Source organism: Panthera pardus, unplaced genomic scaffold (assembly GCF_024362965.1).
Source record: "Panthera pardus isolate Hobbes unplaced genomic scaffold, ASM2436296v1 HiC_scaffold_24, whole genome shotgun sequence".
Classification (NCBI taxonomy): Eukaryota; Metazoa; Chordata; class Mammalia; order Carnivora; family Felidae; genus Panthera; species Panthera pardus.
The window spans coordinates 25,008,034-25,035,946 of NW_026526810.1; the positions used below are offsets into that span (position 1 = coordinate 25,008,034).

The following is a 27,913-nucleotide window of genomic DNA, read 5'->3' on the forward strand; positions in this document are numbered from 1 at the left end:
TTTCTACAAAGCCATTTATTTTTCCCAAAATACACCCCCAGTTAACAAAATTCCTCAGAGTCCCACATTTAAATTAGACATGCCACCTCTTCCGTTCCTGGGGAAGGAAGAAATGTCAGCGGGAGGACATCAGAAGTTTTCCGGAGGCTGGAGGCCAGCAAAGGACAAGCCAGGAGATGTCTTCCCAGACCCAGAATAGCACCGTGGTTGGGGCGGGGGGTGGGGGGGGGTGAGAGGGGAAGAGCTGTGTCCCTGCGGCCCTCCTGCCCCATCCCCAGGCTTCACTTAGGCTTCTGCTCTTCGGGGTCCAGAGTGCCATGGCCACCTGCCCACCTGCTCACGCCTGGAAGGACTTTGGAAACCATCAGATTCTCAGGTCTAGCAAGAGGCTCTGCCCCTCTCTCCAGGTTTCTGCCCGCAGCCCCTGCTCTGGGTAAGGATTAGGGAGGGGGTGGGAGTGAGGTATCCAGGAAGCTGTGGGCACAGAAAAGGGGTACAGTAGAGAGCAGGGCAGGAGCCCCCGCACGAGCCGCAGGCTGTAGCAGGCGGTTGCAGGTTTCCTGACAGTTCCCAGCTGAAGGGCAAGCTCCTTAGAGAAGGGGCCTGTCCTCTCACGCTGGGTCCCAGGTACCTAACACAGTGCTGACACCCCACGGATGCTCAGTGACTGTTACTAGAATGGATGAACAAAAGGAAAGGAGGGGAAAACAGTGGGATAGAAGCTGACCCCCAGGGGGCCCACGCGGACACCCGGAGACCCAGTGTGACCAGCACATGCTTCCCGTGGAGGGGGAGCTCACGGGGCACAGCCCACGGCACCACGGAAGAGACTGGGCTAAGGGAGGTCCGAACGTGTCCCAGCACGTGACCCAGCACATGCGCCTGTGTGCCTCCACAGGCCCGGGGGAAGGGCGCTGTCTTCAGTCAGCGAGGGAGGGAAAGGCCGACGCTGGGGCCAGAGGAGGGGCGGGCAGGAGGGGAGCCGCCTCTGGACTTGAGGAGATGCTGAAGGCTCAGGGTCCCTGTCCGAGCAGACGGGCTCACAGGTGGGTGGAAGAAAAGGCTGAGAAATGATAACTAGTATATCAGGGCCACTGGAGAACCAAGGCCGGGGGTGACTGTGTATCCTGTCTTTGGAGAAATAAGGCAGAGCATCAGTCTGAATACTGAGTCCTTTGGAGACATAAAGGCAGCCAGATGGTCCGTGCAGCATATCCGTTGGAGAAATAAGGTGGCAGGGTGGTCTCTGTGTCATGTCCATAAGAAATAGGACAGTAGGATGATTTACGTATCACGTCACTGGAGAAATAAGGCAGCAGGATGACTTGGGAGTCACGTCCATCGGAGAAATAAGGCTGCAGGGTGGCCTCTCTGTCCTTTGGAGAGTGAGCAGGACCTGCCAGAGTGGGAGGCATCTGTCGGAGGCAGGGCTCACCCGGAGGCCCCAGTGCAGCCAGAGGTGGGAGCCCCCAGGCAGGGGCTGCAGCCCCCTGGTGCTCGCCGTCAGGCTATTTCTTGTCCATCATCTACATTTCACGATGGAAAGAAAAAGCAGGGGAAAAGGCATTAAATGCAGGAGTTCTGCTCTCGGGCCAGGCACATGGTCACACACTTTCGGGTGCGGAGTGTGTCTGGCGGTGGCCGCCGCAGTCTGACTAGCAGCTCCCTGTGCTACGCACTGCCCTGGAGGCCCAGACTGACCCCAACACGGGAGCTGAGCATCAGACGGACCATGAAGTCCCTGAGGGAGGCTGCCTAATCTTCCCCAGTCCACCCGCCCCACACCCTTCCCATCCACTGTCCCCTCTCCCTGGCACACGTGTCCCCTCCCACCACCACCTCCCTTTCTCTCCCCCTCCATCATACCCTCCCCTCCACTAGCAAAAAATCCTTCCCAGCTCCCCCTCCCACACGGAGCTCCCCAAGAGCAGTGCTGTGGGGAACCTCCCTCCCTCTGGCTCTTGTCTCTACATGGGGGGCACCCAGTGGACTCACACCCTTGGCCTCGCCCCACTCCCCGACCTGAATGGGGAGCTTAGAAGGAGGACCAGGGCATGTGTGATCCTTCTGCTCCCACCCTTGGGGCTCCGTGTGTCCCAGGGAAGTAGTCTTCCCTTCCGGATACTGCCTCTGGGTTCACCCAGCGTGATCAGAGACTGGGAGGCCAGGCTGCCACACTCAGAGCAGGACCGGGCCATTCTGCAGCCCTCTTCCGGAACAAGGCTGACATTTTCATCTCCAACTGCTCGATCCTTCTATGCCTCATTTGGCTCAGAACAACAGAGAGGCAGATCACTTATCTCCATCCTTCTGTACCTCAGCACAGGCCTCCATTACTGCCATGGAACATTCTACAGCATTTAAAAGACTTGCTTGACAGAGCACTTCTGCATTTGTCCCCTGTCTAATCCTATCACAACCATCTGTAAGTGAGGGGCTCATTCTGCAGATGAGGAAACTTCCTGGAAGGTCAGAGGCGGAGACTAGACCCAAGGTCTCCCCTCCTAACCCAGGGGCATCTACCTTCTGCACAAGGCTGCCTTCCTAAACACCTCTTGCTGCCTTTCGTGAAAGTCTGAGTCTATGGCCCTCGTGTACATGTATTTTGTGCAGGTTTCAGAGGGCCCCATTGCCCCCTGCCTCTGGAAGTTTCCAGGGCCTATGTCCTTCCCCTCTCCCCTAAATGCAGGGGTGAGCCTCCAGGAGCTCAGTGAAAGTTTATTTCCTGACAGGGACACCAAGGAACCCTTAAGAAGATTTAAGTTTCCTTTAACTGTTAGCAGCCAACTTGGACTTTTAGGTGGAAGCCATTCAGATCTACAGCGATACTGCACCAAGGAACGTTCTGTTCACAAGACACACACACAGATACACGGGTATCTCCACACAAACACACGTACTCAGATGTCGCTGTTGGTTACTTTCAGTAAGGATGAATCTCAAACTTACTTCTAACCAACCCCTTCTCGATGTAACCGCTGATGCCGTATAATATGAATAACGATGATTGTTAACATTGATTAACCACCTACCATGTAACAGGAACATGGCTGCCTGGCTGAAAACTGTATTTCCTAGCCTCTCTTGTGCTAGGTAGGCGTCGTGTGACTAGGCTCTGATCGATGGATGGTGGAAACCGAAGTAACAGGAGCTATTTCCAGTCAAGCCCTAGGGAAAAAACCTTCCTCCCTTTCCTCTTTCCCCTTCTAGAGGGGAGGGGCGCGGGGCCACAGGAGCTGGAGCAGCCTTGGAACCGGGGTGGAAACTCCGCACGGAAGGGGGCAGACACCAATAAATGGAACCTGGCTCCAGGACATCAGTGGCCTTACGATCACCTAATGCTTAGACTGTTACAGGAGAGAGAAATAAATTCATGTCGTTGTGATGCCTCTGTCATATCTGCAACCGATTAGAGCAGCCAGGACCTCGGTTACTCTGCCTGCTGCCGTTGCACCAGCGGGGAGTCAAGGCTGCTCCCCCAGGGAGGGAGCCTCAGGTCACCAGGTGGTGAAAAGGTGATCACCACCCCCACCACCAAGGACCCTCCTCCAGCCTCCTACACACAGATGTGCAAACACACAGACACATGTTCTCAAGCACCACGTGTCTTTACCTTCTTTGCTTTCCGAGTGTTTCAGAGGCCGCAGGGCTGCAAAAAAGGAAGGGGCACATGGTGAGGGGGAACCACGGGAAGGGGAGGGGGACGGGGTCCCACAGAGGGACGAGAGCCAGGGAAGAAGGCGGGCCTGGATGACTGGGAGAAGCTGGGAGGATGAGGGCAACATCCCAGCACCAGGGGAGGGTCTTAGGCCACTGTCCCGAGCCCTCGCTCTGCTCTGTAGCCTGTCACTCCCATCTGGGCCTCCGTTTTCTCCATCTATACAATGGGAACAGCTACCCTGCCCTCCAGTGAGCTGGAGACGTGGAAGGACACCGAGTTTGCCCTGCAAATAAGGGCCAAGTAAGAAGCTACAGGAGGCCGCAGACGATCCCAGGTGGGCCTGGGGTCATGCAGACCTGACACTGAACAAATCTCTAGGCCACCCTCTTCTCCCCACCCCTCCCTCTCTCAACTACATCTGCCTCTGAGCAAGAAAAATGAGGCCTGATCCCAGGGCTGTCTCCACACCAAAGGCAGAAAATTAATTGGCATAATTTGCGGCAGTCCCCAGGTGTCCGTCTCCTGCTCTTCCTTCTTCGGGGGTGGGGAGGGGACCGGTGTCAACTGGCACCATCCCAAATGATTCAGCGGGAACCTGCCTCTCCCAGCCAGGAGCCCCAGAAGGGAGGGCAGTGAGGCCTCCGGGGGCCACGAAACACCAGTGCCTGGGCACCGGCCCCAAGCTGGGCTCCAGGTCTGTGTCCCCAAAGCCCCATCCCCTTTGCAGACCACCTATGTATCTGGTCACTTGAAAGAGCTTCAGAACAGCCCTCTGGTGCCATCAAGGCAGCGTCGGGATAACACTTTACAGATGGGAAACTGAAGCCCAGAGCAGCAAAGCACTTTGCCTGAAGTCGCACAGCCTCTAACCAGAATGGTACTGTCTTAAACTGCCGACTAACACGACTCCAAGATATCGAGAGCACTTACCAGGCACCAGGTATGGCACTAGGCCCTTTATATACGTTATCTCATTTAATTAACCCACACAACCTATGAAGGGAGGCAGTCATTAGGAGGAAACCAAGACTCAGAGATGAAGAAATGGAGGCCTGGAGAAGCAAAGTGACTTGCTCAAGGCCACTCCGCCTACAGGCTGGAGCTGGAACTTCAACCCAGGATGCCCTTCTCCTGAGTCCTCACTCTGCTGCTAGGAAGCCACCAGACCCCATGGCGCAGGGTCACTCAGAGGGGACCTGGCCCTGGTAGAAAGGCAAGGCAGGCAGGAAAGATGCAGCAGCCCCTGGGAGAGAGTCTAGGGAAATCCAGATCCAGGCCTAACGCTAAGCAAAGACCAGACTCACCTGGGTAGGAGGCCACAGTCCACGAGACACTTCATCAAACCTCAAGTGAATGTGGCTCCTCCAGTTCCTAGAGTCCTCATCCTGTCCCTGTGTCCTCTCAGCCAATAAGGCCAGCTCTAAGCTCAGACTCACCTGTTTTGGATCCTTCTCCATCCCCGTCCTGGTCCTCGGCACCTGGAAGACAAGGACTCAGCGAACAAGAGACCTTTGCCACCCACTGTCACTACCGCACTTCCCCATCTGAGAGCGCCCACCACTCACCCAGCCAAGCACCTTCCTCTCACCCCTCCACCCACCCACCCATCCACCCCATCACTCCCCCATCTGCTCACTCGCCAAGCCCGTCCACCACCAGCCTCCAACATAAGCACCACCCACCTGTCTGTCCCTCCTCCTCCACATCTGCACCCTCCCTCCCAATGCCCTGCCAGCTCCCACCTCTCACCGTCTACGTTCACGGTCGCCCCTGGAAGCCTGTGCGTGCCACCAACCGGCACCAAAACCCCGCTCACCGGTGTGTGCTCACCTCCCACCATGCACCCGAGTGGTCATACTTACCTGCCAAGCTCAAACCACCTACCTACCAATGCCAACTCACCACCTGCCGGTCACCAAAGTCAACCCACACTGACCCCAGCCTAGCTAACGGCAGCTGCTTCAGACTCTGCCTGCCAGGAGGCGGACACACCCTTGCACAGTGAGACCCGAAGCCATGCAGCATTCACGCACGTGTCACTAAACTTTCACGCTCTACACCCACACCGCCACTCGCAGACACGCTCATATGACCTCCACCCTCACCACCGCACTTGAGCCCCACAAGTCCCCACCACTCTCTTCCAGTCCCACTCACACACACGCTCAGCCTGCTGTATTCCCACCCTGAGAGGCAGGCGTGCACCTGTTCACACACACAAGCCATATTCAGCCTCAAGGTCGCACGCGTGCAGTCCGACCCCATGGGCACACTCATGCTCATTCTGTCACTAGGAAGCGACCCGCTTGTTGATGTCACAGACACACCCACATGCCCAAAGACACGTGTGTGCATGCACACACTCTCTCTCGCTCACCTGCATTCTCCTCCTCACAGCTCTGCTTGATCTTTCTCCAGCACACAAAGGCCAGGGCCACCAGCAGGGCGACAAGGCAGACAGAGAGCCCCACGGTCACCCACAGGGCCTCGGGAGGGAATGTCATGGGCTGCCCTGGGAGGGGAAGTGGGGAGAATGGGAAGAGACGGTCATGCCCAGCACCCATGGCCCTGAGCACAGCACACCCTGGGGCCACAAGGTATGAAGGGAACTCCCACCCTTGCTGGGCTCCAGCACTATGAAGAGACCTCATTTCAGTCCCCACGCCCCTTCCCCACACACTGAGACACATCCAAACCCTGACACAGCCATGGCTGGTGTGCAAATGCTTCAACCCCGGCAGGGTTGAAGAGTCTGAAGTTGATGATGCTCTAGAACCTTCTACGGCTCCCCACTGACACTTGAATAATGCTTCAACCTTCTGGAGGACCTCTATCATGTGGCTACCGCTTACCCTCCCCCAGCCTTCCTTTCCAATTCCACTCCAGGAACCTCTGCTCCAGCCGAGCTGGTGTCCTGACCATTCTCTGCACAGACAACTGGTTCCTTCCAGCCTCCACACCACTGCTGTCAGGTTCCCCTACCTTAAAAAGTGCTCCCAAACTCTCACCTAGTTTAAGATTCCCCTCCTCAGGAGGCCCTCCCTGACTGTTCCAACCCCACCTGGTGATACGTCCCATCCTACAGATCAGGAGTCAGCAAATCATGGTCTGCGAGCCAGATCTGGCCTGTGGTCTGTGTTTGTACAGGCTGTGGGCTAATAATAGTTTTTATATTTGCAAAGGGTTACAAAAAAAGAAACAGGAGGCGCAGAAGGGGAAGGAAAAGCAGCAGCAGCAGCAGCAACAGAGATTGTACGTGGCCCACAAAGCCTAAAATATTTACTATCCAGCCCTTTACAGAAAGTGTTGGGGGAGCCCTGCACATAGATGGGGGTGGGAACTGAGGGTGCCCAGTGAGGGTTCTGGGTTTACCCAAGAGGAGGAGACTTGCCAGGGGAATGTTTCTGGGAAGCGTGGGGGCCCTCCTGTGAGCTATCTCGCAGCAGAGGGAAGGGCTTGAGGCGCCCGCACCTGGATCAGCCCCAGCAGCTGTTCTGAGCACGCTAGCCATCCGCCCAGGCCCTGGGCCCGTGCTGGGTCCTGGGCAGAAGCCTTGGGGACGTCAAATCTAACAAAAGACAGAGCTGCTTTCCTCTGGTCTCTGGAGACCCTGAGCGCCCAGGGCATCGGCAGTCTTAGGGGGCCAGCTGGTTCTGCAGAAGTCACCGTCATTGCAAAGAGCCATGCCAGGAGGACCTTCAGCGAGCAGAGGCCCTGGCAGGGACACAGGCATGTGCAGCAGATGTTTCCTTCGGCCAGCATGGCTGGCAGAGCTGACACTCAGGACATTGCGAGCAAAGGGACACATCACCCAGGAGAGCAGGAGAGGGCAGCAGCTGACATGCAGGGCCAGGAAGGCTAGTCCACGAAGCCTGGGAAGGAAACCCCTGGGGATCCTCAGCGGGGCTCCTGTAGCAAAGGAGGGCACAGAGCCACAGAAATACCAAGGAGGAGGGAGGACCCCTTTCTACGTTCACCCCCTGACTGGTGTCAGTGCCTAGAACACAGGTCAGACATGCCCTCACTCAAACCGTAAAGAGCAGGGCTCAGACCTGGGTGTTGAGGTTCCATTTCCAGTGCTTGCTCTGTAAAGCCCCCTCCATGCACAGCACATTCGACTTCACTAACCTCCAGCAGGTGTGGGAGAGACCAGGCTGGAGGACTGACAGCCTGAATCCCAGAATGTTTTACAAGGCATAAAGCTGCCTGGAGTGAAATACAGGCCAAGGGCTCCAAAGTAGGCCAGACCTGCTCTTACAAAACCAGGAGGCTGGGTGGTGGGGAGAAGAGAAAATTAGGCTGAGAGGCTAAAGGTTGGATTCTGGTCCTGGCTCATCTGCTCACCGAAGGATGCTGGAGTCAAGGGCCACAGACCCCACGGATGGGTTTAAAGGGGCCATGCACCCTTTAAACGTCAATGCAAACTATTGTGTTTATCATGTATCCAATTTTCAAAGAGGTGCCTGACCCCCCAAATAGAGCCACTTTGCCGGTCTGTAGACTTGGGAAAGTTCTCTCTCCTCACTGGGCTTTGGTTTCCTCATCTCTGAAATAAAAGCACTCTCAATGTTACCTACTAAAGTTTAAAATAAAGGTTTTTTTTTTTTTCCCCCTCCTGGGTGGGCTAAGCATTCTCCCTACAGTTCCACTCACACCCATAGACCCTTTCTGCACGGCGTGGCAAATATCCAGTTCAGCCCAGTGTGCCAATTATCACAAAGTCCACCAATCCTTCAAGACCCTCTCAACTCCTGCCTGTCCCTGGAGACCTCTCCCGACTGCTCCAGCCCATTCTGACTCCTGACTCCTTTCTCAGAAAGCTTCACTTTCTCCGTTGACCTCATTCTACCTGGTATTTCTTATCCTCTCTGGAAACACACCAGGCAAGGGAAAGTCATGGGAAGGGAAAAGAGGACAACTAGACAGAACCTGCTATCCTGACACCAGAGTATGTGGGGAGGCCCCCTCTTCACACCCCGAGACACAAGGAGCACCCACTGATGTGGACACTACAGGAAGGGAGGGTGTTTGGGCTCGGACCCCAAACAAAACCCCAACCAGATAGAGGGAATCACCAAGAGGGCGGCATCAATCTGGTGTTTGACCACATGGGGGCAGCAGAGATTTCCGCCCCACCCACAACTGCTGCCTGGGTTGAGAGCTCCCGTGTGCAAGAGCTGCCACGGATGGGGTGTGGGGGACTGACCACCTTGACAGGCCCAGCTGTCCCTCAGGGCCTCAGATCACAGCAACACCTTCCCATCGCCCTGCCTCACCATGCCTTGTGTCTGCTCTGGAGCTCCCACCCACACCTCCAGATTCCAGGCAGCTACGCCCTCCCCCGTGTAAGAAGCACAAGTACCACCTAAGGCGTTCTTAGGAGGGCGAATATTACAAATGGCTTTTATCAGCTCGTTAAAGAAAGTCCCCTAAGGACTTCTTGGTGAAGAATTTGAGACAGCTGAAATGTATGAGAATGTTTTTAAAAAGGCTTCTGACCACCCAAACCTACCTAAATTGCAGCTCTCAATCTAGAAAAAAAGGCAGCGGCTCCCTCCGTCCTCCCCATCTGTTCATCTGCCCACTACCTACCTGTGATGGTGACGGAGCCATGAGCGTCCTGCTGCAGCACAGGGTTGCGCACCAGGCAGCTGTAGGTGCCATTGGCGCCCAGCACCACCCTCAGGACACTCCGCACGTCGAATAAGCCCTGCTCATTGGCCATCTGCGACGTGGTCACGTTGCCGGTCAGGGGCGCACCCTGCCCGTCCTGCCAGAACACCTCGGCCTCCGGGTAGCCCCGGTAGCTGGAACACGTGATGGTCACCATGTCCCCGGGCCGCAGGTCCTTGTTGGGCTCCAGGGTCATGCTGGGCTTCGAGTAAGGAGCTGGAGTGGGGCAGAGGGTAGAGGGCAGAGGTCGAGGTAAGGCAAGGATGGGGATGGGGGTCCGCGGTGCAGGATAGGGCACCTGGAGGAACAGGGGTCATTAATGGGGCTTGAGTTATGTATGGGGTTCGTGATGGCACAAGAGGTAAGGGGCGGCGGGAAGTGAGGCGTGCATCCAGGGGAGGGCGCCCCCTCCCGGCGCTCACCCGCCACCTGCAGGCTGACTGCAGCGCTGCCGAAGTCCCGGATGCTCACAAAGCAGGTGAAGCTGCCCTCATCAGCTACCCGCACTCGCTGCAGCCTCAGGGACGCATTGCCCTGCGCCAGCAGGTCGGGGAAGAGCGCGGTGCGGTTGGCATAGGCGCTGCCCTGGTCCCGGCCCTCGGAGAAGCTGTGCACCAGCTGTTTGGTGTCCGTCAGCTGCCAGATGAGGTTGAGCTGCGCCAGGCTGAAGCCGGGCTCGGGTGAGAAGGAGCAGCGCAGGGTGGCATCGGTGCCCACCAGGGCCACCACGGGGTCTTCGGGGACCTGGACCTCCACGGCGCCTGGGGGCGAGGTTGGGTAGGCGGTAAGGAGGGGCGGGGACAAGCCGGGGTACCAGCCCACAGCCTCACAGATCTCCTCCTCTATTAACTCCCAGTTCCTGTTCCATCTTCCCAGTTTCTCTCCAGACCCAAAAGCAGATTGAGTTTCCAGATTCCCAGACGTGGAGTCACCCTAATCTTATGACAAGAACCACAGCAGCTTGGCCTTGGCCTGATAATGCCTGTCCCCGGGGGCCAGTCCTAGGGCAGCATCCAACCCTAGCACAACCCCTCTCCCCTGAGATGGATCCGTTTCCCTCTCCTATCCGTACGCTCTCTGCTGAGATCTGAATGCTTCTCCATCCTTTCCAGAGGTTTCCTGAGCCTTGGAGTCAGGAAACCCGGAGAGCGGTAGAAGGCCTGTGGTCGTTGTCCTCACCCCCCACCACCAACGTGAGTTTCCCCGCCTCCCCATCCTGTTTATCTTTCCTGTTATCATTACAAAAATGCCACTGTTCTGGGAGACTGAAGACAGGGAGCGAGATTCAAATCCTGCGGCCCCTGCTGATAGGACCCAAACCTCCCGCCCTGCTGATAGGACCCAAACCTCCCGCCCTCACGGGAGATTTAAGCAAACGAAACCCAAAACCAAAACCAAAAACCTGTGGGGCTTCTCTGGGGCGTGATGGTGACAGAGCCATGAGCGTCCTGCTGCAGCACAGGGTTGCGCACCAGGCAACTGTAGGTGCCATTGGCGCCCAGCACCACCCTCAGGACACTCCGCACGTCGAATAAGCCCTGCTCATTGGCCATCTGCGACGTGGTCACGTTGCCGGTCAGGGGCGCACCCTGCCCGTCCTGCCAGAACACCTCGGCCTCCGGGTAGCCCCGGTAGCTGGAACACGTGATGGTCACCATGTCCCCGGGCCGCAGGTCCTTGTTGGGCTCCAGGGTCATGCTGGGCTTCGAGTAAGGAGCTGGAGTGGGGCAGAGGGTAGAGGGCAGAGGTCGAGGTAAGGCAAGGATGGGGATGGGGGTCCGCGGTGCAGGATAGGGCACCTGGAGGAACAGGGGTCATTAATGGGGCTTGAGTTATGTATGGGGTTCGTGATGGCACAAGAGGTAAGGGGTGGCGGGAAGTGAGGCGTGCATCCAGGGGAGGGCGCCCCCTCCCGGCGCTCACCCGCCACCTGCAGGCTGACTGCAGCGCTGCCGAAGTCCCGGATGCTCACAAAGCAGGTGAAGCTGCCCTCATCAGCTACCCGCACTCGCTGCAGCCTCAGGGACGCATTGCCCTGCGCCAGCAGGTCGGGGAAGAGCGAGGTGCGGTTGGCATAGGCGCTGCCCTGGTCCCGGCCCTCGGAGAAGCTGTGCACCAGCTGTTTGGTGTCCGTCAGCTGCCAGATGAGGTTGAGCTCCGCCAGGCTGAAGTCGGGCTCGGGTGAGAAGGAGCAGCGCAGGGTGGCATCGGTGCCCACCAGGGCCACCACGGGGTCTTCGGGGACCTGGACCTCCAGTGCGCCTGGGGGCAGTGGGGTGGGGCAGTGAGGAAGGGTGTAGACACTGGGAGCCTCCCTAGCTCTCCTCCAGCTTCCATGTTAACCCCAGGCCGGTCCAACCCTCCTTTAAGGCCTGAGACCCAAAATAACTTTATTATCTGTGGTCCCCATTCAGTCAGCGAGACTATATAGTAAGCACCTACTATTTGTCAAACATAAGGGTTAGAAATGCAACAGAGAAGACCAAGGTCACACCCTTACGGAGCTTACCTTTTAGTGGGAGAGAGGGTCAAACTAAGACAAGTTCTCATTAGCGTGGGATTAGGAGTAGGAAAGCCGCAGGTCCTTGTTGCGCTCCTTGTTGGCTCATCCATACCCCGAAGGATTAGAGGTGGTAGCTTTTCAAAAATTTGACAGGTACTTTATACCTGTCTGAGCTAGCCGCATTTTCTCATAAGTATATGTTATCTTTATTAATCAGAAAGGAGAGTGTATATCAAATGTTAATAGTGGTTTTCTCTCGGGCACCTGGGTGGCTCAGTCGGTTGAGTGTCTGACTTCAGCTCAGGTCATAATCTCGCGGTTTGTGGGTTCGAGCCCTGCCTTGGGCTCGGTGCTGACAGCTCGGAGCCTGGAGCCTGCTTCGGATTCTGAGTCTCCTTCTCTCTCTGCCCCTCCCCCACTTGTGCTCTGTCTCTGTCTCTCAAAAATAAATGTAAAAAAAATTTTTTAAATAGTGGTTTTCTCTGGATGAGAAAGGATAACAGGTACTTTCTCATTGTTTTTTTTTTTTTTTTTTCTAAAAAGACATGATTAGCTTTTATACTGGAAAGAAAGAATGCCCATACCTTTCAAGGTGGTGGTGAGTCACATTCTCACTAAAAGGATATTAAGTTGAGATTTAAAGGGAATGAAAAAGAGCTTGATATACAAAAAGCTAGTGTCAGGGCGCCTGGGTGACTCGGTCAATTGGGCATCTGACCCGGCTCAGGTCATGATCTCACAGTTCATGGGTTCAAGCCCCAAGTCTGGCTCTGGGCTCGCAGTGTGGAGCCTGCTTGGGATATTCTGTTTCCCTCTCTCTCTGTCCTTCCCCTGAGCATGACCTCTCTCTCTCTCCCTCTCTCTCTCTCAAAAATAAATACATGAACATTAAAAAAAAAAAAAGAGCTATTGTAAGTGTGTTCCAGCTAGACAGAACAGTGAGTACGGAGGCTCTGAGGCAAGATTCAGCTCCCTATGTGAAAATATCAGGTAGCTGTCCAGTGTGGCAGGAGAGTCTGGATGGGAGAGCTTTGTAAGACCAGTAAAGAATTTAGGTGTGCTACATGTAATGGGAAGTCACGGGGTGGCGGGGGAGGTGTTAATCAGCATAATCTGGCTATAATAATGCTTACAACTCACTCTGGCTCCTCTGTGGAGAACGGACTATTTCAGTGGTCCTTGTAAGACGGACACCAGTGAAGCAGGCACACTCAAAAAGTGTAAGGATCAAATAGTCATGACCCAAAGCTGACTGGGATATAGCACCCATTAAAGGTTTCTTGCATTTAGAAAAATAACACTTTACGGTTCGTATTTTTATTGCGAATTATACACAGGGCGAGGGGATCATAATCTTTGTAGTGTGTAGAGACCTCTAAAGGTCTTAACCTGGCCCTGGATCTCTTGCTGCAATCCCAGGCCCCAGGCCACCTCTCCAACTGGTGCCCCGTGGAAGGGGCATTTGGGGATGAAACCTGAGGAATCACCCAGATAAAGCTCTTTCTCTAAAGAAATCAGAGCAGCCGGGACCACAGAGTTGTTTCCTCTTTATGACCAGCAGGTGGCACGAGACACTCAGCTTTGTCTTCCCCTATGGCGGAAGGAGGCAGTCTCTCCCTGTGCCAGAGGCTAAGGATTTCAAATCTGAGGATGTGGTTATTAAAAGTAATGCCATTGTTGAATGCTGACTCTGTGCCAAGAGCTGTGTGGGAAGATTTACATCATTTATTCAACGTGGTGACTGAGCACCTACCGTGTGGCTGCACCAATCCCGGCCCTGGGGATAGACCTTGCTCTTTGAGCAGAGCAGGCAATAAGCAGGTAAACCTATAACATGTCAGGTGGAGGAAAAGGCTGGGAAGAAGCATGCCACGGTTGAGGACAGGGAGAGATGATGTGCTATTTCACACAAGGTAGCCAAGAAAGCTTTGCAGAGGAGGTGACATAGGAGCAAAGACCTGAACAAAATAAAGGATCAAGTCGTGCAAATGTCTGGGGACAGAAAATTCCAGCCAGAGGGAACGGTACATGCAAAGGCCCTCAGGAGGGAACGAACACACACTGCGTGCTCAAGAAACACGTTAGTGCTCACATCACCGGTTTACAGAAGAGGAGACAGGCTAACAAATGCAAAGTAAGTTGCCTGTTGAATCCCAGGGATGGAAAGGCGTGTGGCCAGGGCACAGGGGAGATTGGGAGGACGTTCGCCAAAACCCTCCCCATCCCTGCTAGACAGAGGCTTAGAAGAAGCCCTGGTGGGTGTGGGCACCCTCCCCCCATCCGGTCCCCACACTGCTCCCCTCACCTGTGACGCAGACCCACAGCACTGCCAGGGCTGTGGCCAAACGCACACGCACACCCACACCCGCGCTGGCCCAGCGACACAGCATCTTCCTGAGAGGCAGCTGACAGCTGGGCTCTCCGTAGTGGAAGGCTGCCCCTGCCTGCGAGGAAGAGGAAGTGAGGTCTTTGTCTCCAACCAACGGTCCTCCCCAGGCCCTCCCTTACCTCACGCCCCCTGGACCTGGAAGCTCCTGGAAGGTTTCGATCGCCCATTGGCAGGTCCTCCCTCCAAACCCTACAAGGCTCCCCACTTGAGGGATTTTTTGAGAGATGCTGGCAAGAGGGCACTCACTGAGTCACTGGGGAGGCTAGACAAGGGCACATGGGGGCAGCTGGGACCAACGTTTCAGAACTAAGATGTTGGTATGAACTATAAGGAAGACAGGCAAGGCGGCAAGTAGAGGCAAGGCTGGCCGGCCCAGGGCAAGAATGTGCACAGGTCAGTTTGGCTCAGTTTGGCTCTAGACAACAGCTGGTGGGGAGAGTAAGGGCTGAGGCTGGAGCCAGACGTAGAGATAAGCTGAAAGTTCTGAAATTTATCCTGAAGGCAACTGGGAGCCACTGAAGGTTCTGGAACAGGAGAAAGGATATGGTCAGAGCTGTGCTCCATAAAAATGATGCTGATAGCATGTACAGGATAAATGAGAAGAGATAAAGCAGGTCTGGGTGAAAACAACAGCAGTGGAGGACGTGGGGAGAGAGGAAGGGAGCCGGAAGGGAGCCGTCAGAGCGGCCACAGTTTTGAGCCCGGTGAGCAGGCGAGACGGTCGCTGAGACAGAACATGGAGGCATCCGCTGTATGGTGTGTGAAGTTAGCAATGTTTGTGCAGAAACTTCAGGGGAGAGTTCTAGGAGGCAGCTGGTGTAAGCACAGGGGGCCCAAGAGACAGCATATTTGCTAGTTTGGCGCTCTTTACTGAGTTCCTGAGACCAATCGGAAATGGAAGAGGCCAGGCCTGGGGTGGACCCCAGAGGCTGAAGTCAGGACTGAGTGCGAAGTATGTGTGTGGTCACAGGTGAGACCTGAGCCAGAGAGGCCCATGCCTCCCTGGGCCCAGCCGTGCTCCCAATCCTGGCTGCCCCCCACGGTGTCTGACTCAGGCAGGCCGTACCCACCTCTACCCTGTCCCACAGCTGCTGCCTGATTGTTCATGCCACGTCCTATCGAGCCACATAACGAGTGTGGATTCGGTCTATCCAACACCGTTCAACAGGAACACAAACGATTTCACATTCTCACAACCACCCAGGGAGAGGGGGTGTTGACTCGGTCCCATTTTGCAAGAGAAAAAAAAAAAAAAAAAAGCCCATACAAGTGAGGGGACTTTGTTAGTGTGATATAATTTGCCAGTGAGCACAGATGAGGAGGGTCTGGGTGCCCAGCCTCCTGCCACACCTTTCTGCCTCTCCCAAGGAGCAAATCTCACCCACAGCTGTCAGCATCATGCGGGTCACAAGGGACCTGGCCTCAGGCCTTCCAGTCCCAGCCAAGCACCTCTCCCCCCACCCTTCCCCCCAACACACACCAGGCAGCTGGGCTGAGGGAGTCCCTCAGCCAAACCGGGTGCATCCTGCCCCCCCCACCCCAGCTGTCCACAGCGGGGAAGCCCTGAGCAGCCACTTCCTTCCCAGACACTTCCGGTCCAAACCTGGCAGCCTCAAAGCCTCGCCGCCTGCTGAGTCAGCAGCCTTCTCGCTCATTCATAAAAGCACCCTTGGCGGGCACCACATCCTGCTGACAAGGGCAACCACTGGCCACAGGAAAAGCTAGCAGGCAGCGGCCTCCCGCACTGCTCCCCACCCCCACCCCCAAGGAAGAACCAGGGACTAAGGATTAAGAAGCTTCCAGATCCCAAGGCTCCCTTCCTCTCTTTCACCCCCAGACAAAACCAAGGCCTATCTGTTCTTTCCAGGCCAGCTCCTTCTCCCCTCCCTCTCTGTTTATGCCTGTCACTCCCACCCTGACTCATGGGGTCAGCACTCCTCTGACCCACCTGTGACCTTCCTCACTGGCCCTGCTATCTCTGCTCTGCCCCCACCAACCTCATTGTCTATGATGTCTGCTCTCAGGACCTAAGACAGGAATCTGCTCACATCCTTGCCCATGCTCAAGAACCTTTCATGGCTCCCCACTTACCACTGAAATAAAGCCACTTTGCTCTGCCTGGCACTCAACACCTTTCTTATGAAGTCTCCAGACATTAAGCCAGGGTCTCTTGGGAATGCCTGCCATTCCTGGGTAGGGGAGGTCAGGGAGCACCTCTCTCCTAATCAGACCTATCAGAGCTCTCCAAGGGCCAAGCCGTCCTTCACTCCAGAGGGAGAATGAGAAGCTTTCCAGGGGTGGGCATTGGGCTTGCCCACCTTGATTACCTTCCTAGATTCTGAACCCAGGGAAGTTCCCACCCTCATGGTTTACCCTCGGGAAAAGCCTGAAGACAGTCTAAAACCAAGATGACCTGAGAATTCCACAGCACCAAGAGGCTCCTACCCCAACAGCTGGGCCCCTAGGGGCTGAGGGCCCGAGGGAGAAATGCATCTCTGAGACAAGGTGCCACACAGGGAATAGGGGCTTGGCCTGGAAACAGAAAGCCAATCACCGCCCATTGGGAGAGACGAGCTGCCCCTGTCTCAGAGCCTCATGGAGACGCACAGATCGCATGCTGCATTTGCACAGCCCTGCCCACCTTCTCTACAAAGGGGAATTCTCATCCCCTGGCAGGACGGGCCCTGGAGTCAGCATGCACCACCCCTCCCCATGAGTCACCAGCCAGCCCTCCCTCCTCCTCTTCCTTCATCCCAGTCTCAGCCCAGTGTGGGAACTCCAAGGAGCCCTGCCAGGAAAGAACACAGAGTGCCTTGGCTTTCCCGGAGAAGCAGGACTGAGGGGACCAGCCCACCCTTAGCCTGACAGTACAGGAAGTTCATCCAACCCCAGCAGAGGTGTGGCCACAGGGAAGCTCCCAAGAGAGGACCCAAGATATGCCCCCATTAAGCCAAAACCAAAAACAAGATACCTCAAACCTAGGGATGCTCAAGAGGAACTCCTTGCCCCCACTATGACCACCCCATACTCTCTTAACCCCCTGCCTCCTCCCAATCTCTGCAGGGGCCACTTGGACAATGCTTCCCACCAAGAGGGCAAGAAGAGTCAAACCGCATAACTAGTGTCAATCTGTGCTAACCAGCATAGCACAGAGGCAGAGCTTCTGAAAACAGCAGTTTAGCACCTGGATCAAGCTATGCCTGAAGCACACCTAGACTGCCCAGATACTTGAGTCAATCTTTTTTTTTTTTTTTTTAACTCAAGCTACTTTCAGCTAAGTTTTTATTATCTGCAGTTGAAGGACTCCTTGAATATACATTCATTTGTATATTCAGTAGTGCATTTAACCACTCACTGAGTACCTGGTAGACAGGCCTACCAGATCTGGGGACAGAGAGATGACTAAGCTGTGTCTGTCTTCAAGGAGCCTGCATTCCAATAGGGAAGTGCATGTAAATCACTGCACTTCAATATAGTATATTATTTAAGACACTGTAAGAACTACTTGGAAGCACCTCAGAGACGTAATAACCCTAAAGGTGAGTCCTGAAAAATGACGAGCAGCTCCCCAGGTAGACAGGCTGGGAAGGGTAGCTCCTCCCCAGCCCCAAGTGACCTGTCCTCCTGGCACTGCCTATGTGCCCAGATCCCTTTGAAATAGTAGGAAATGAGTTCCAAGTTTGGCGTTCTGCTCTCAGCTCTGACACTGCTGTGCAGTTTTTAACAGATGACTTCCCCTCTCTAAATTCAGTATTCCTATGTATAAAAGAGATGCTTTGCTGGCACCGCCCGGGGGACTCAGTTGGCAGAGCATCCAATTCTTGATTTCAGCTCAGGTCATGATCTCGCGGTTCGTGGGACTGAGCCCCATGTCGGGCTCTGCGCGGACAGCACAGAGCCTGCTTGGGATTCTCTCTCCCTCTCTCTATGCCCCTTACCACACGCATACCCTCTCTTTCTCTCTCTCTCTTAAAATGAATAAATAAACTTAAAAACAAAGTACGACAAATGCTTTGCTGGACCCTCGTGGAACTTGATCAGTACGTTAAACTTGTATGTACCGTATCCTTGAGGTATAGCCAGTTAGTTAACTACCACGCAGGTCACATTGAAATGTACAAAATGACTGCAGCGGAAACCACCAGTTTCCCCCTATACCTACTCTCCCTTTCTGTAGAATTTTGAATTAGGCACATGGCCACTCAGCTAAAGACTACAGAGCCCAGCCTGCCTTGCAGGGGAAACGTGTGTCCGTGTGACCATCTTCCGGCTAACCGGGTAAGAGAGGAACTGAGGGCGCATACCCTCTCTTTTCTCCTCCCCTTTCCCACTAGCTGAAACAGCTGGGGTGGCCATCTGAGGCCACGCTGCCAAAGGCAACACTCTGGGGACTTCAGAACAGCAAGACACAAGGCCCCCTGAGGGGCTGCAGTATCAGCCCTGGACATACCCGGACTGTCACATGGGTGAGAATAAGCATCTACTCTAGCGTCACTGTTATTTTGGGTCTTTCTTAACAGCATCTGAAGTGACTAATTTAAGGAGCCATCCCTCCCCTCCTTTCCATCCTTCTCTCCCAGCTCTTCCCACCCCATGAAAATTGCCACTGCTCAGAGCAGCAAAAGGAAACCACATCTAAAATAGGTGTTTCAAAATACGAACTGGACACTGTGTCATTTCAGTCACTTAATGATGCCTGGGCCCAGCTCAGGAGATATTTCAAGGGTAGATGTGACCTGGCTTGGGGATTGTTTGTATGGGAAGGAGGGGCTGAAAGAGGCAAGGACATCCTGAAGGCTTGAACAAATGGGCACATGTGCGCACCCATCGTAAGATGGGGAGACCTGGAAATGAAGCATGTTTAAGAGGGAGCTTCCCACCGGGCTTGAGCTACAGGTCACCCGTGCCAAATGTCACACGGACTCCTGGACACACAGAGCTGGAACTCAGAACAGGACAGGGAGATATGCACGCGCTCATAGGGATGGGAGCCAAAGTTGGGATCATTGAAGAAGATTTTGGAAAGAGAACAGGTCCCCCAACAAATTCTGGAGAAACTGCAGAAGTTAATGATCAGGTATCAGAACAGGGAACCTCTCTCTGGCCACCCTCATGACCCATTTGCCCCCTCCAGTGATGGGCACCCACTACCTCCCAAAGAAGTCCGCTGGTTTTGGGGCAGCTGTCACCGGTAGAAAGCTCTGCCCTATCCTGAGCCCAAATCTGTCTCCCATACAGTCCTCCTTTGACCTTGTAGAACAAGTCTGCCTCCTCCCTGCAAGTTTTAGATCTTCTTCTCCTTTGACGAGCTCACACTGGGCAGCCATGCAATAGTATTCACCAATATGACCCAAAATAACAGAGGCCAAGTTGTGGCCAATGACCGGAAGCCATTTAGTCACATTGCTGCTGATTCTCATCTCTGCCATCCTCTTCTGACGGACTTGGGGAAGGGGTGGAACTTTATGGGATGTTTCATTAGGGTTCCCGTTACTTTTCAGCCAGCTAAGCTGAGTCCATCACTCCAACTGTCACGATCTTCTCTTTCAAATTGTGGCAAAATGTAAGGAATGTGAGGTTTCCAGTTTGACCATTTTGAATGTACAGTTCGGTGGTGTGAAATACAGTCACAGTGTTGTGTAACCATCGTGATCTTTTCAAGTACTGTTTTGACAGTTCCTGGTACGCAGAAAGCAATCGATAATTTTTTGGTGGATGAAAACAAGAAAAATGAACGTCACCCCCCCAAAATTGCTCTCTTCTCCGTGCTTTGTTTCTCGTGTCATCAAGGTCCTCAGGAAGAGGACAGGAACAGGAAGACCCCGCAGCACTAGGTTCTGTCCCTGGATCAACGTCCATCCGCTATTCAGGGCTTTGAGATTAGGAGTCTTCCTACCCAGCTGCCCATCACATGTCCTATCCGCAAGGTGTCACTACTTCTGGCAGACGACTGGTCAAATGCAGAGAACCAGGAAAAAAAAAAAAAAAAGGCTCATTTGAAGAAGATGTACTCTTCTTCAAGTGCTCGATTAATGACTGGTTCCAGGATTTTGTCAGGGGTGAAGGATACGATCACCAATCTGTTGTTCCCATAATTGGCCTTCTCTCCCCTAAAACTGGCCATCTGCTCATCTCAGGCGTCCTGGCATTCACTTCTCCATTCATGCAACAAACATGAAGAAGTACTATGGGGGTGGAGGGTCCAGCAGTTCCCTGGAGGGGTGGGGAGGTTCCGAGGAGAGATTTCAGCAGTCTGGCAGCTTGAGCAAAGAGTGGGCCCCCACAGCACCCTCTGAGAAGACAGGGGCTCTGAGAAATGGCAGATGGGGCAGGGGAGGTGGTCAGGGGGTGGTTCAGGATTGATTCTGTACACTGTGGGAAACCGTAGAAGGCTATGACCCTCACCCCCTCTGTCTACTCCAGTTGTCCTGAAATCTCCCGGACAGCTTCTCAGCTACCTTATCTCCAAGTTCACTCAGCACCAGGTCGGACAATCACAGGGGCCAGAAGATAAATCCATGTGAAGCAGATTATCACCTCCCCACCTGGCCTGAACACCTTCTTCACAGCTTCTGCAACTTCCTTCTTTGACAAAGAAACAAAATAGATACTGAGGAGACGTTCTCTGCCTTCAGTAGTCAGTCTTGATACTCTTTGTCACTTTCCTCCGCATCCTTCATTCTAGAGTGCTTCTCTCTTGTTCTACACTGGCTCCTTCTAAAAACAAGGCTCCCCTGTCCTGCAGGGAACCTAGTCCATGTGGTGCTGGTGGGACTGACCCCCAGTGTGGGGCCTCGGCAGGTGTCCAGAACGGACTCATTGGAGAACCCTCAGTGATTGGCCCTGGAACAGGCCTATGAGCCAAACCACACCCCATCAGACTTCCCAGAGCTGTTCTGCTGGAGCTAGTGGAAAAGACTCTTTCTGTAAAGGTCCAGATAGTAAATATTTTAGGCTTTGCAGGCCATCTGATATCTGTCACAACTACTCAACTCTGCCATTGTACAGGGAAACAGTCATAGACAATGTATATATGAATGAGCAGAGCTGTGTTCCAACAGAACTTTATTTATGGACACCCAGATTTGAATTGCATGTAATTTTCATGAATCACATGATTTTTTTTTCAACCATGACAAATGTAAAAACCATTCTTAGCTGTGGGCTATACAAAACAAGCAGCAGAAGATTTGGCCCACGGGCTGCAGTTTGTAGGAACTGGATTACAGATCCACTACCTCCAGTCTCAAAGACGCCCAGCTAGCAGCAAAAATGGGAAACAGTGGGGAACTGGTACATTAATTATGGTGCATCTACGTAAGGGAATAGCACATAGCTTTTGAAAAGAATGTGTACTAATATGGAAATAATTCCACGGCATATATCATGTCAATAAAGTATACTGTCAACTGTATGATCTCATTTCTATATTAACAAATGGTCCCATGGTCCTCTCTCTCTGTGTCAGTATCACCTATGTTTCAGTACAGGTCCTTCCTTCTCCAGCACTGAACCTCCTGGGGTTGGCTCCTAGGCCTTCTCCTCAAATCTCTCTACTATTTTTTCCTAGATGACTTCATCCACTCCCGTGGCTTTAAATATCATTTATATGCTGGCAACTTCCAGATTTTCTTCTCCAAGCCCACACCTCTCTCTCTGAGCTCCAACTGTCCCCTCAACATCTCTGTGCCAGTGACTCACTTTTAACCTGTCCCTCTTCAAACTGTTGATGTACCCCTCAAACCTGTTCCTCCCCAGCTCTTCCCACATGGGAGAGGCACCGCTCTCCACTCTCTGCTCAAGCCAGAAACCTGAGTTTCTCTCACCTCGAGAATCCATCACCAAGAACAACCATTCCTAACCCCAAAATATATTTTAAGGGTCGGCAAACTATGGCCTGAGCACCGGATCCAGCCCACTGCCTGGTTGGTCAGCTCACCAGTTAAGAAAGGGTTTACTTTCTTACGTGGTTGGAAATCAAAAGAATATCTCATGAGACACGGAAATCACACAAAATTCAAATTCCAGCGTCTGTAAATAAAGTTTCATTGGAACATAGCCACATTTCATTTACGTATTGTCTGTGGCTGCTTTTGCACTACAAACAGCAGAACAGAGTAGTTGCAATAGTCACAAAGCCTAAAATATTTACTTTCTGGCCCTTTGCAGAAAACAAGTCTGCTGACTTTTCTGATAGTTTCACTCCTGCTTCTCTCCACCTGTGCGGTTCTCTCTGGTCTGCCAAGTCGTCATCATCTCTTGCCTGGATGACCACAAAAGCTTTTTCACTGGTCCCTCTACTTTCTCTCTCGTCTCCCCACCCAGTTGTATATTCCAGTCTTGACTCTACACAGCAAACAGAATAACTGCTATAAAAACATAAATTGCAAAAAAAAAAAAAAAAAAACACACATAAATTGCATCAGGCCAACACGTTCAATATTTAATCAGCTCCTCCATGGCCCACAGAGCCCTACCCGGTCCGGCCTTGCTCACCTCCCCAGCCTCACCTCCTCCCATCTGCCCCTCGCCGCAGCGGCCTCTTCTACGTCCTATAACATGCATGACATAGGTAACATCTCTATCCTGAGAGTCACCTTGGCAGAAAAGCCAGGCAGAGATCTGCCACTCCAAGGAAATCCCTGTTACTCACTGCACAGCTTTCTTTTCCTCATGTCATACTAGAACCTCCCGGAGAAGAAACAGCATCTGCTCTATTGACTATTGTATCCTTAATTCTAGCAAAGTCCCGGCACATAATGAGTGCTCAGTGCATTGTTGAATAAATGAAGGAGTGCGTGTGTGTTTAGATAGATAGTAAGAGATGGATGTTTGTATGTGGGAAAAGGGTCTGGAAGTGTGATAGTGAACCCAACTCCGGGGCATGGGAATGAGGGTAAGTGTCTATGTGCACTTCTTGATATACTTCTGTAACTTTGACAATGAGCATGTAATTCCTTTGCAGTTAACAAAAAGAAAACAGCAACTTCAAAGATTTGTATAGATTTTAGACCAGGTTCCGTCACTCACTTGCTAGGCTCCCTAGGGCAAACCCATGTCTCTCCAGGTCTTTATCTCCTCAGTCCTCAAAGGAAGGTCCCACCACCATCCCGTGCTATAAGCTTGATCACAGGTTGAGCTGCTGTAGAGAGAAGAGACTTCATGGAAGAAGTGAGCCCTGGTGTTTAAGGAGATGCCTCTGGAGTCAGAGATACAGGTTTAAATCCAGACTCCCCACTTCCTAGTCATGAGACTTTCAGAAGACATCCTCTCTGAGGCTCATTTATAAAATAAATTTATAAATTATATTTATAAATTTATAAATTACCTTCTAGGATGATTATAGGACAGCCTGCGAACGGCCCCCCTGTTGACCTTCCCTTTTCCTGATAACCTGAGTCAGTTTGGGCCTTTTGTGTTGTTAAATGGAATCGTGAGGCCACCTTGTCTGCCCCAGGATACAGTTTGGGCTTAGGAGCAGGCAGCTCCCGGTTCAAATTCTGACTCAAAAGTTTTGCTAAACACATGATCAAGTATAAATGACTTAACCTCTTTGAGACTTGGTTCCACATCTCTAAAACAGGAGTCACAATCCCTACCCCACAAGGGCTGCTATGAGAACAAAATAAGACAATATACAGAAAGGACTTGGGAAAGCACCCAGCACCTACAAACAGCAGTAATAATTGTTATTCCTGTCACGATTATTGCCATAGGCATAGGGATAAGGCCTCCTGGACCCCCTGCACTGAGCATCATCCCCGCTCCCCAGCCAGGAGCTCCTCTGTTGGATTATACATCAGGTCCCTGAGACCATTACTCCTTCTATGACCCCCTTTCCACCAAGAATCCCACCTGCACCCCAGCTCCAAAGCAGCAGACTCACAATCTGGCCCCATCTCTGTGTCTGGCTCATCCCTAGCGGTTCTCTCCCCCTTCCTCCTCCCAAATACAAGATCACAGCACCAAGCATCATGGGCTCCAGCCCCTACTGCCCCTGCTGCTACCATATCCCCCAGTACAGGGCACAAACTCCAGTGTCCCCTGAGGGAAGGCCCAGTCCCTGGGAGGCCATGTTGACTTTAGGGTAACCTGGGAGCCCAGAGATAGTATCTCTTCCTACTCCCAGGATCCCAATAAAAAATGCTTCTCATTCCCCACTCCTAGTGGGTTTCCCTCTGATACTCTCCCTATGCCTCAGGAAGGCCAGATGCCCAAAGGAATTAGGGGCGTGGAGGAGGCATCCATTCTCTGGACCACAAAGAGAATGAGAGGGAGAGTGGGAGCAGCTGGCAGGGAACACGAGTCAGAACTGGAGAGTGGAGGAGGGGCTTTGGAGGCACGAGAGTGCTGAGGACTAGGCCTCTGGAGAAGCAAGCACTCTCAGCAATGGCCCCGGCTAGGATACCCAGGTCAGGCCTGCTCTCTCCCCAGCCTCCCGAATGAGTCCCCTCTGCCTTGCCGTCGGGACCTTTAGCACGTCTTGCCAGACTCCAGAAGCAGGGGTAAAGCCTTTCCCTGCCTCCAGAGTGGCAGAAAGAACCTGTTCTAGGGACAGACAGCATTCCAGCTCCAGCATTTGCTAGCTGTGTGTCCTTGGACATGTGACTTCCCCTCTCTGGGCCTTGGCTTGCCCATGTATACAATACAGCTAATGATACCCTACTCCACAGGACTGATATGATTCAATGAGATGATATCTACTAAACATCCAGAACAAACCTCCCCCCACCCCAAACCTGAAAACTCCATGTTCCTATCTGGGACTTCATACTGCAGGGGTGGCCAAACCAGGATGCGGCAGCCAAGGGTTGCATAAAATCACATGTGCCCTCTCCCAAATGTTTGATCCGCTTGAGACCAAAGGAAATTTCTCAAGGATCACATCCACCAGTTCCCACCCTCTTATTCCCCTAAGCCCAGACTATGCTTCCCCATTTGCTAGTGAACCTCCCTGTCACTCCTGGCCTGGGGTGTGGAAAAAAGACAGCAATGAGAAGTGGATACCCCCACCCAGAGGATAAGCTCATGGGCAGTGACATCATCCTGCCTGCCCTTCTTCCTCCTCCCTTGACCCCATGACTCAGGTCCACAGCCTCAGGTCCCATGTGGTCATAATCCTGGAGGCTGCTTGGATTTGGATCATTTTCTTCACATTTAAAATCCCACATGTCCAACCAAGAACCAGCCAGCAGCAGGCCAGAGACTTGTTCTACAACACTGTCTAAGAATCTCCTTGGGTGCTATGGAATCACAGCTCTGTGATCACCCTGATAATCGGACCCCAAACGGTATTGCCCAGCTCACTGTCAAGGCCAAATCCTGCCCCAAAGAATGAAGATTTATAACTCCAGACAAGACAAGACTACAGGTGAAGGGTGGAGGAATTCTCCCAGGAAGGCTTCGAAGTCACCCTCACCAGAGTAAGGACACAGCCTCCTCAGAAGGGACAACATTTCCATAAATGTCCTTTCCACAAACATTCAAGCACCCAACCTGGCTGTCAGGCATCGGAGCATCTCCAACATTTAACCAACCTGCCTCCATTGGGTACCTGGTCAGACTGCAGAGGGCCAGGAACAGGACAGAAAAACAGGTCCCCAAATCCCAGCACTCATGCCCACCATCAGGCTTGCATTAACACAGGCTTCTCACCTCTAACAAGCCAAGCCCCCCAATGGTCTGAGTTGCAGCACAGGAGTCTGGAGTAAATTGGAAAGCTCACTGAAGGCAAGCAGGAGAAACCACTACTGATGTCACTGAAGAGAGGAAGAACTCCAAACATCAGTCATGGGACCAATAAAAGCATTGCTGAGGCCACTTGGTGCAAAGCTCACTCCTTCAAAAGTCCCCTTGCCCCACAATCCCTTAGCTCAAAAACCCACGTTCACAGCCCTGACCCAAAGTCAAGAAGAAAAATTTCACTGATGCCAGACGTGTCCTAATGTCAGACTATGATGTATGTAATATGAGACAGAAAGGGTTCCGTGCTCGATAGTTAAACATAAGTGTTAGTGCTAAAGCTTGAGAACTCCAGATATCAGGGAAATGTACTCACCCCAAAATATTCCCATCCCCAAATGAGCTGGAAATATGAGCCATCACTCATAGCCTACAGCCCCAGAGCCCTCCACCCCTCCCTGCCACTCAGATGGGCCCAACCCATCAGACAAGTTTCGACTACAATTTCAAGTTCAGACTTCAATTTCCCTCAGCCCCCAAAACTACAAGGAAGGCTGCACAGCATCAGATTTCCTAGGGCTTTCTGGGAGGCCAGAGGGAATGAGAGGAAGTCAAACTAAATGAATAACCCTCTTAAAGACAGAACAGCTTCATTACTTTCTAATACAGAAGCTAACTTCTAAAGACATGCGTGTAAAAAGGGACCTGGGGCCTTAATTTAATGATGAAATTGACTCATTACAATTATCCACATCCAATTTGAAGGTAAATAGTTTTTCTCAATTAAGTCAAACAAACCCTTTCCCTCTTCCCCCAATGTTTTCTGCTTTACTATTTTGCCTAACGTTTTCTTTCCCTCAGCGATAGATCCATCCATATCTGAGTCATCTGTCACGCATTTCTCATTAGGGAAGGTCTGGCTTAGAAATAAATCCCCTTTTCTGGCAGTTCACTGCCTTAGGCCACCAAACCTGCCAACTCCCTCCCTAAACAGCAACCGAGGGCCTTGGACTCTCCTTGGGAGATTCAACCCCCTCTCCTCTAGTGTGTCCCCACCCCGGTCCCCACCTTCCCGCCACCGAGTTCCCCGTCTCCTCTCCGTCCCACCTCAACCACCATCTCCTGGACGCTTCCCGAGCCCAAATTGCCCGCCCCATCCCTGCTCCCTCGTGTTCGCCTCCCACCCCCAACACCTATTCAACCTTTCACCCTGGTCAGCTGTCCCTACCGGTTCTCGGAATCTGTCCCCCTTGCTCCCGCTGCTGCCCGTGAAAGTCCTCTACTCGGTCCTTCAGGGCCAAGCAGAGTGGGGCTCCCTTCTCCACCCCTCCCCTCCCCGGCAGCTCTCCCTCCTCGGGGATGGGACTCGGTGTTTTCTTCTACAGGCCCGGGAGACCCCGCTTCCCTCCTAACTCCGGCTGGCTTCCCTGAGCCTTCCAGAATCAACACAGTGACAGATCTGTCCCCACGCCCCTGCACGCCCAGGGCCTCCGGTAATCACAAGCACCCACCAGCCTCCTCCAGGGCCTCCCGGGTGAGGGCAGGTCCCTCAGTACCCCAGCCCCCTCGGCGGCGAGGTTGGGGCGGGGTTGGATTCCGGCGGCCCCCGCGCGTCGGGGGCCCAGAGCCGGGCTGCGCCGCGGACCCGAGGAGATGGCCGGGTGCGGGCGCCCGGCGAGGGAGGGCACGGCACGCGGTTCGGGGGCCCCGCACCGCTCCTCCGCAGACAAAGGCCGCCCCCGCCCGCGCGGGCCCGCGCCACGCAAGCACTCACCGCGCCGCGCCGGCTCTCGGGACGCGGGGACGCGGGGACGCGGGGACGCGGGGTGGGAGGGGGGACGCGGGAACGCGGCAGAGCGCTGTCGAGTATCCGCCGCCGCGAGGCCGGGCCGGAGTTCGGGGTCGGGGGCGGCCCCGCGAGGCCGAGGGGCGGGGCGGGCTGGAGGAAGCCGCGGGCCCGGAAAGGCAGCCCGGGTGTGCCCCAGAGGCGGGATTGGCCCCGCGG

At 53.6% G+C, this 27,913-nt stretch overlaps 1 protein-coding gene across 2 annotated transcripts; it reads right to left on the bottom strand.

Annotated features, from left to right (window-relative positions):
• On the bottom strand, positions 1 to 27,913 carry CD276 (CD276 molecule). Of its 2 annotated transcripts, none has more exons than XM_053888858.1 (10): positions 27,683 to 27,913; positions 14,143 to 14,281; positions 11,258 to 11,596; positions 10,737 to 11,051; positions 9,757 to 10,095; positions 9,254 to 9,550; positions 6,039 to 6,173; positions 5,098 to 5,139; positions 3,614 to 3,649; positions 1 to 1,526 (listed from the first exon to the last, which is right to left on the bottom strand). In XM_053888858.1, exons 2-10 carry the CDS (start codon positions 14,225 to 14,227, stop codon positions 1,504 to 1,506), a joined length of 1,611 nt encoding a protein of 536 aa, XP_053744833.1. In that variant the 5' UTR covers positions 14,228 to 14,281; positions 27,683 to 27,913; the 3' UTR covers positions 1 to 1,503. The 2 variants fall into 2 exon arrangements, with proteins under 2 accessions (XP_053744833.1, XP_053744832.1); XM_053888857.1 differs by lacking the exon at positions 27,683 to 27,913 and adding an exon at positions 27,420 to 27,673.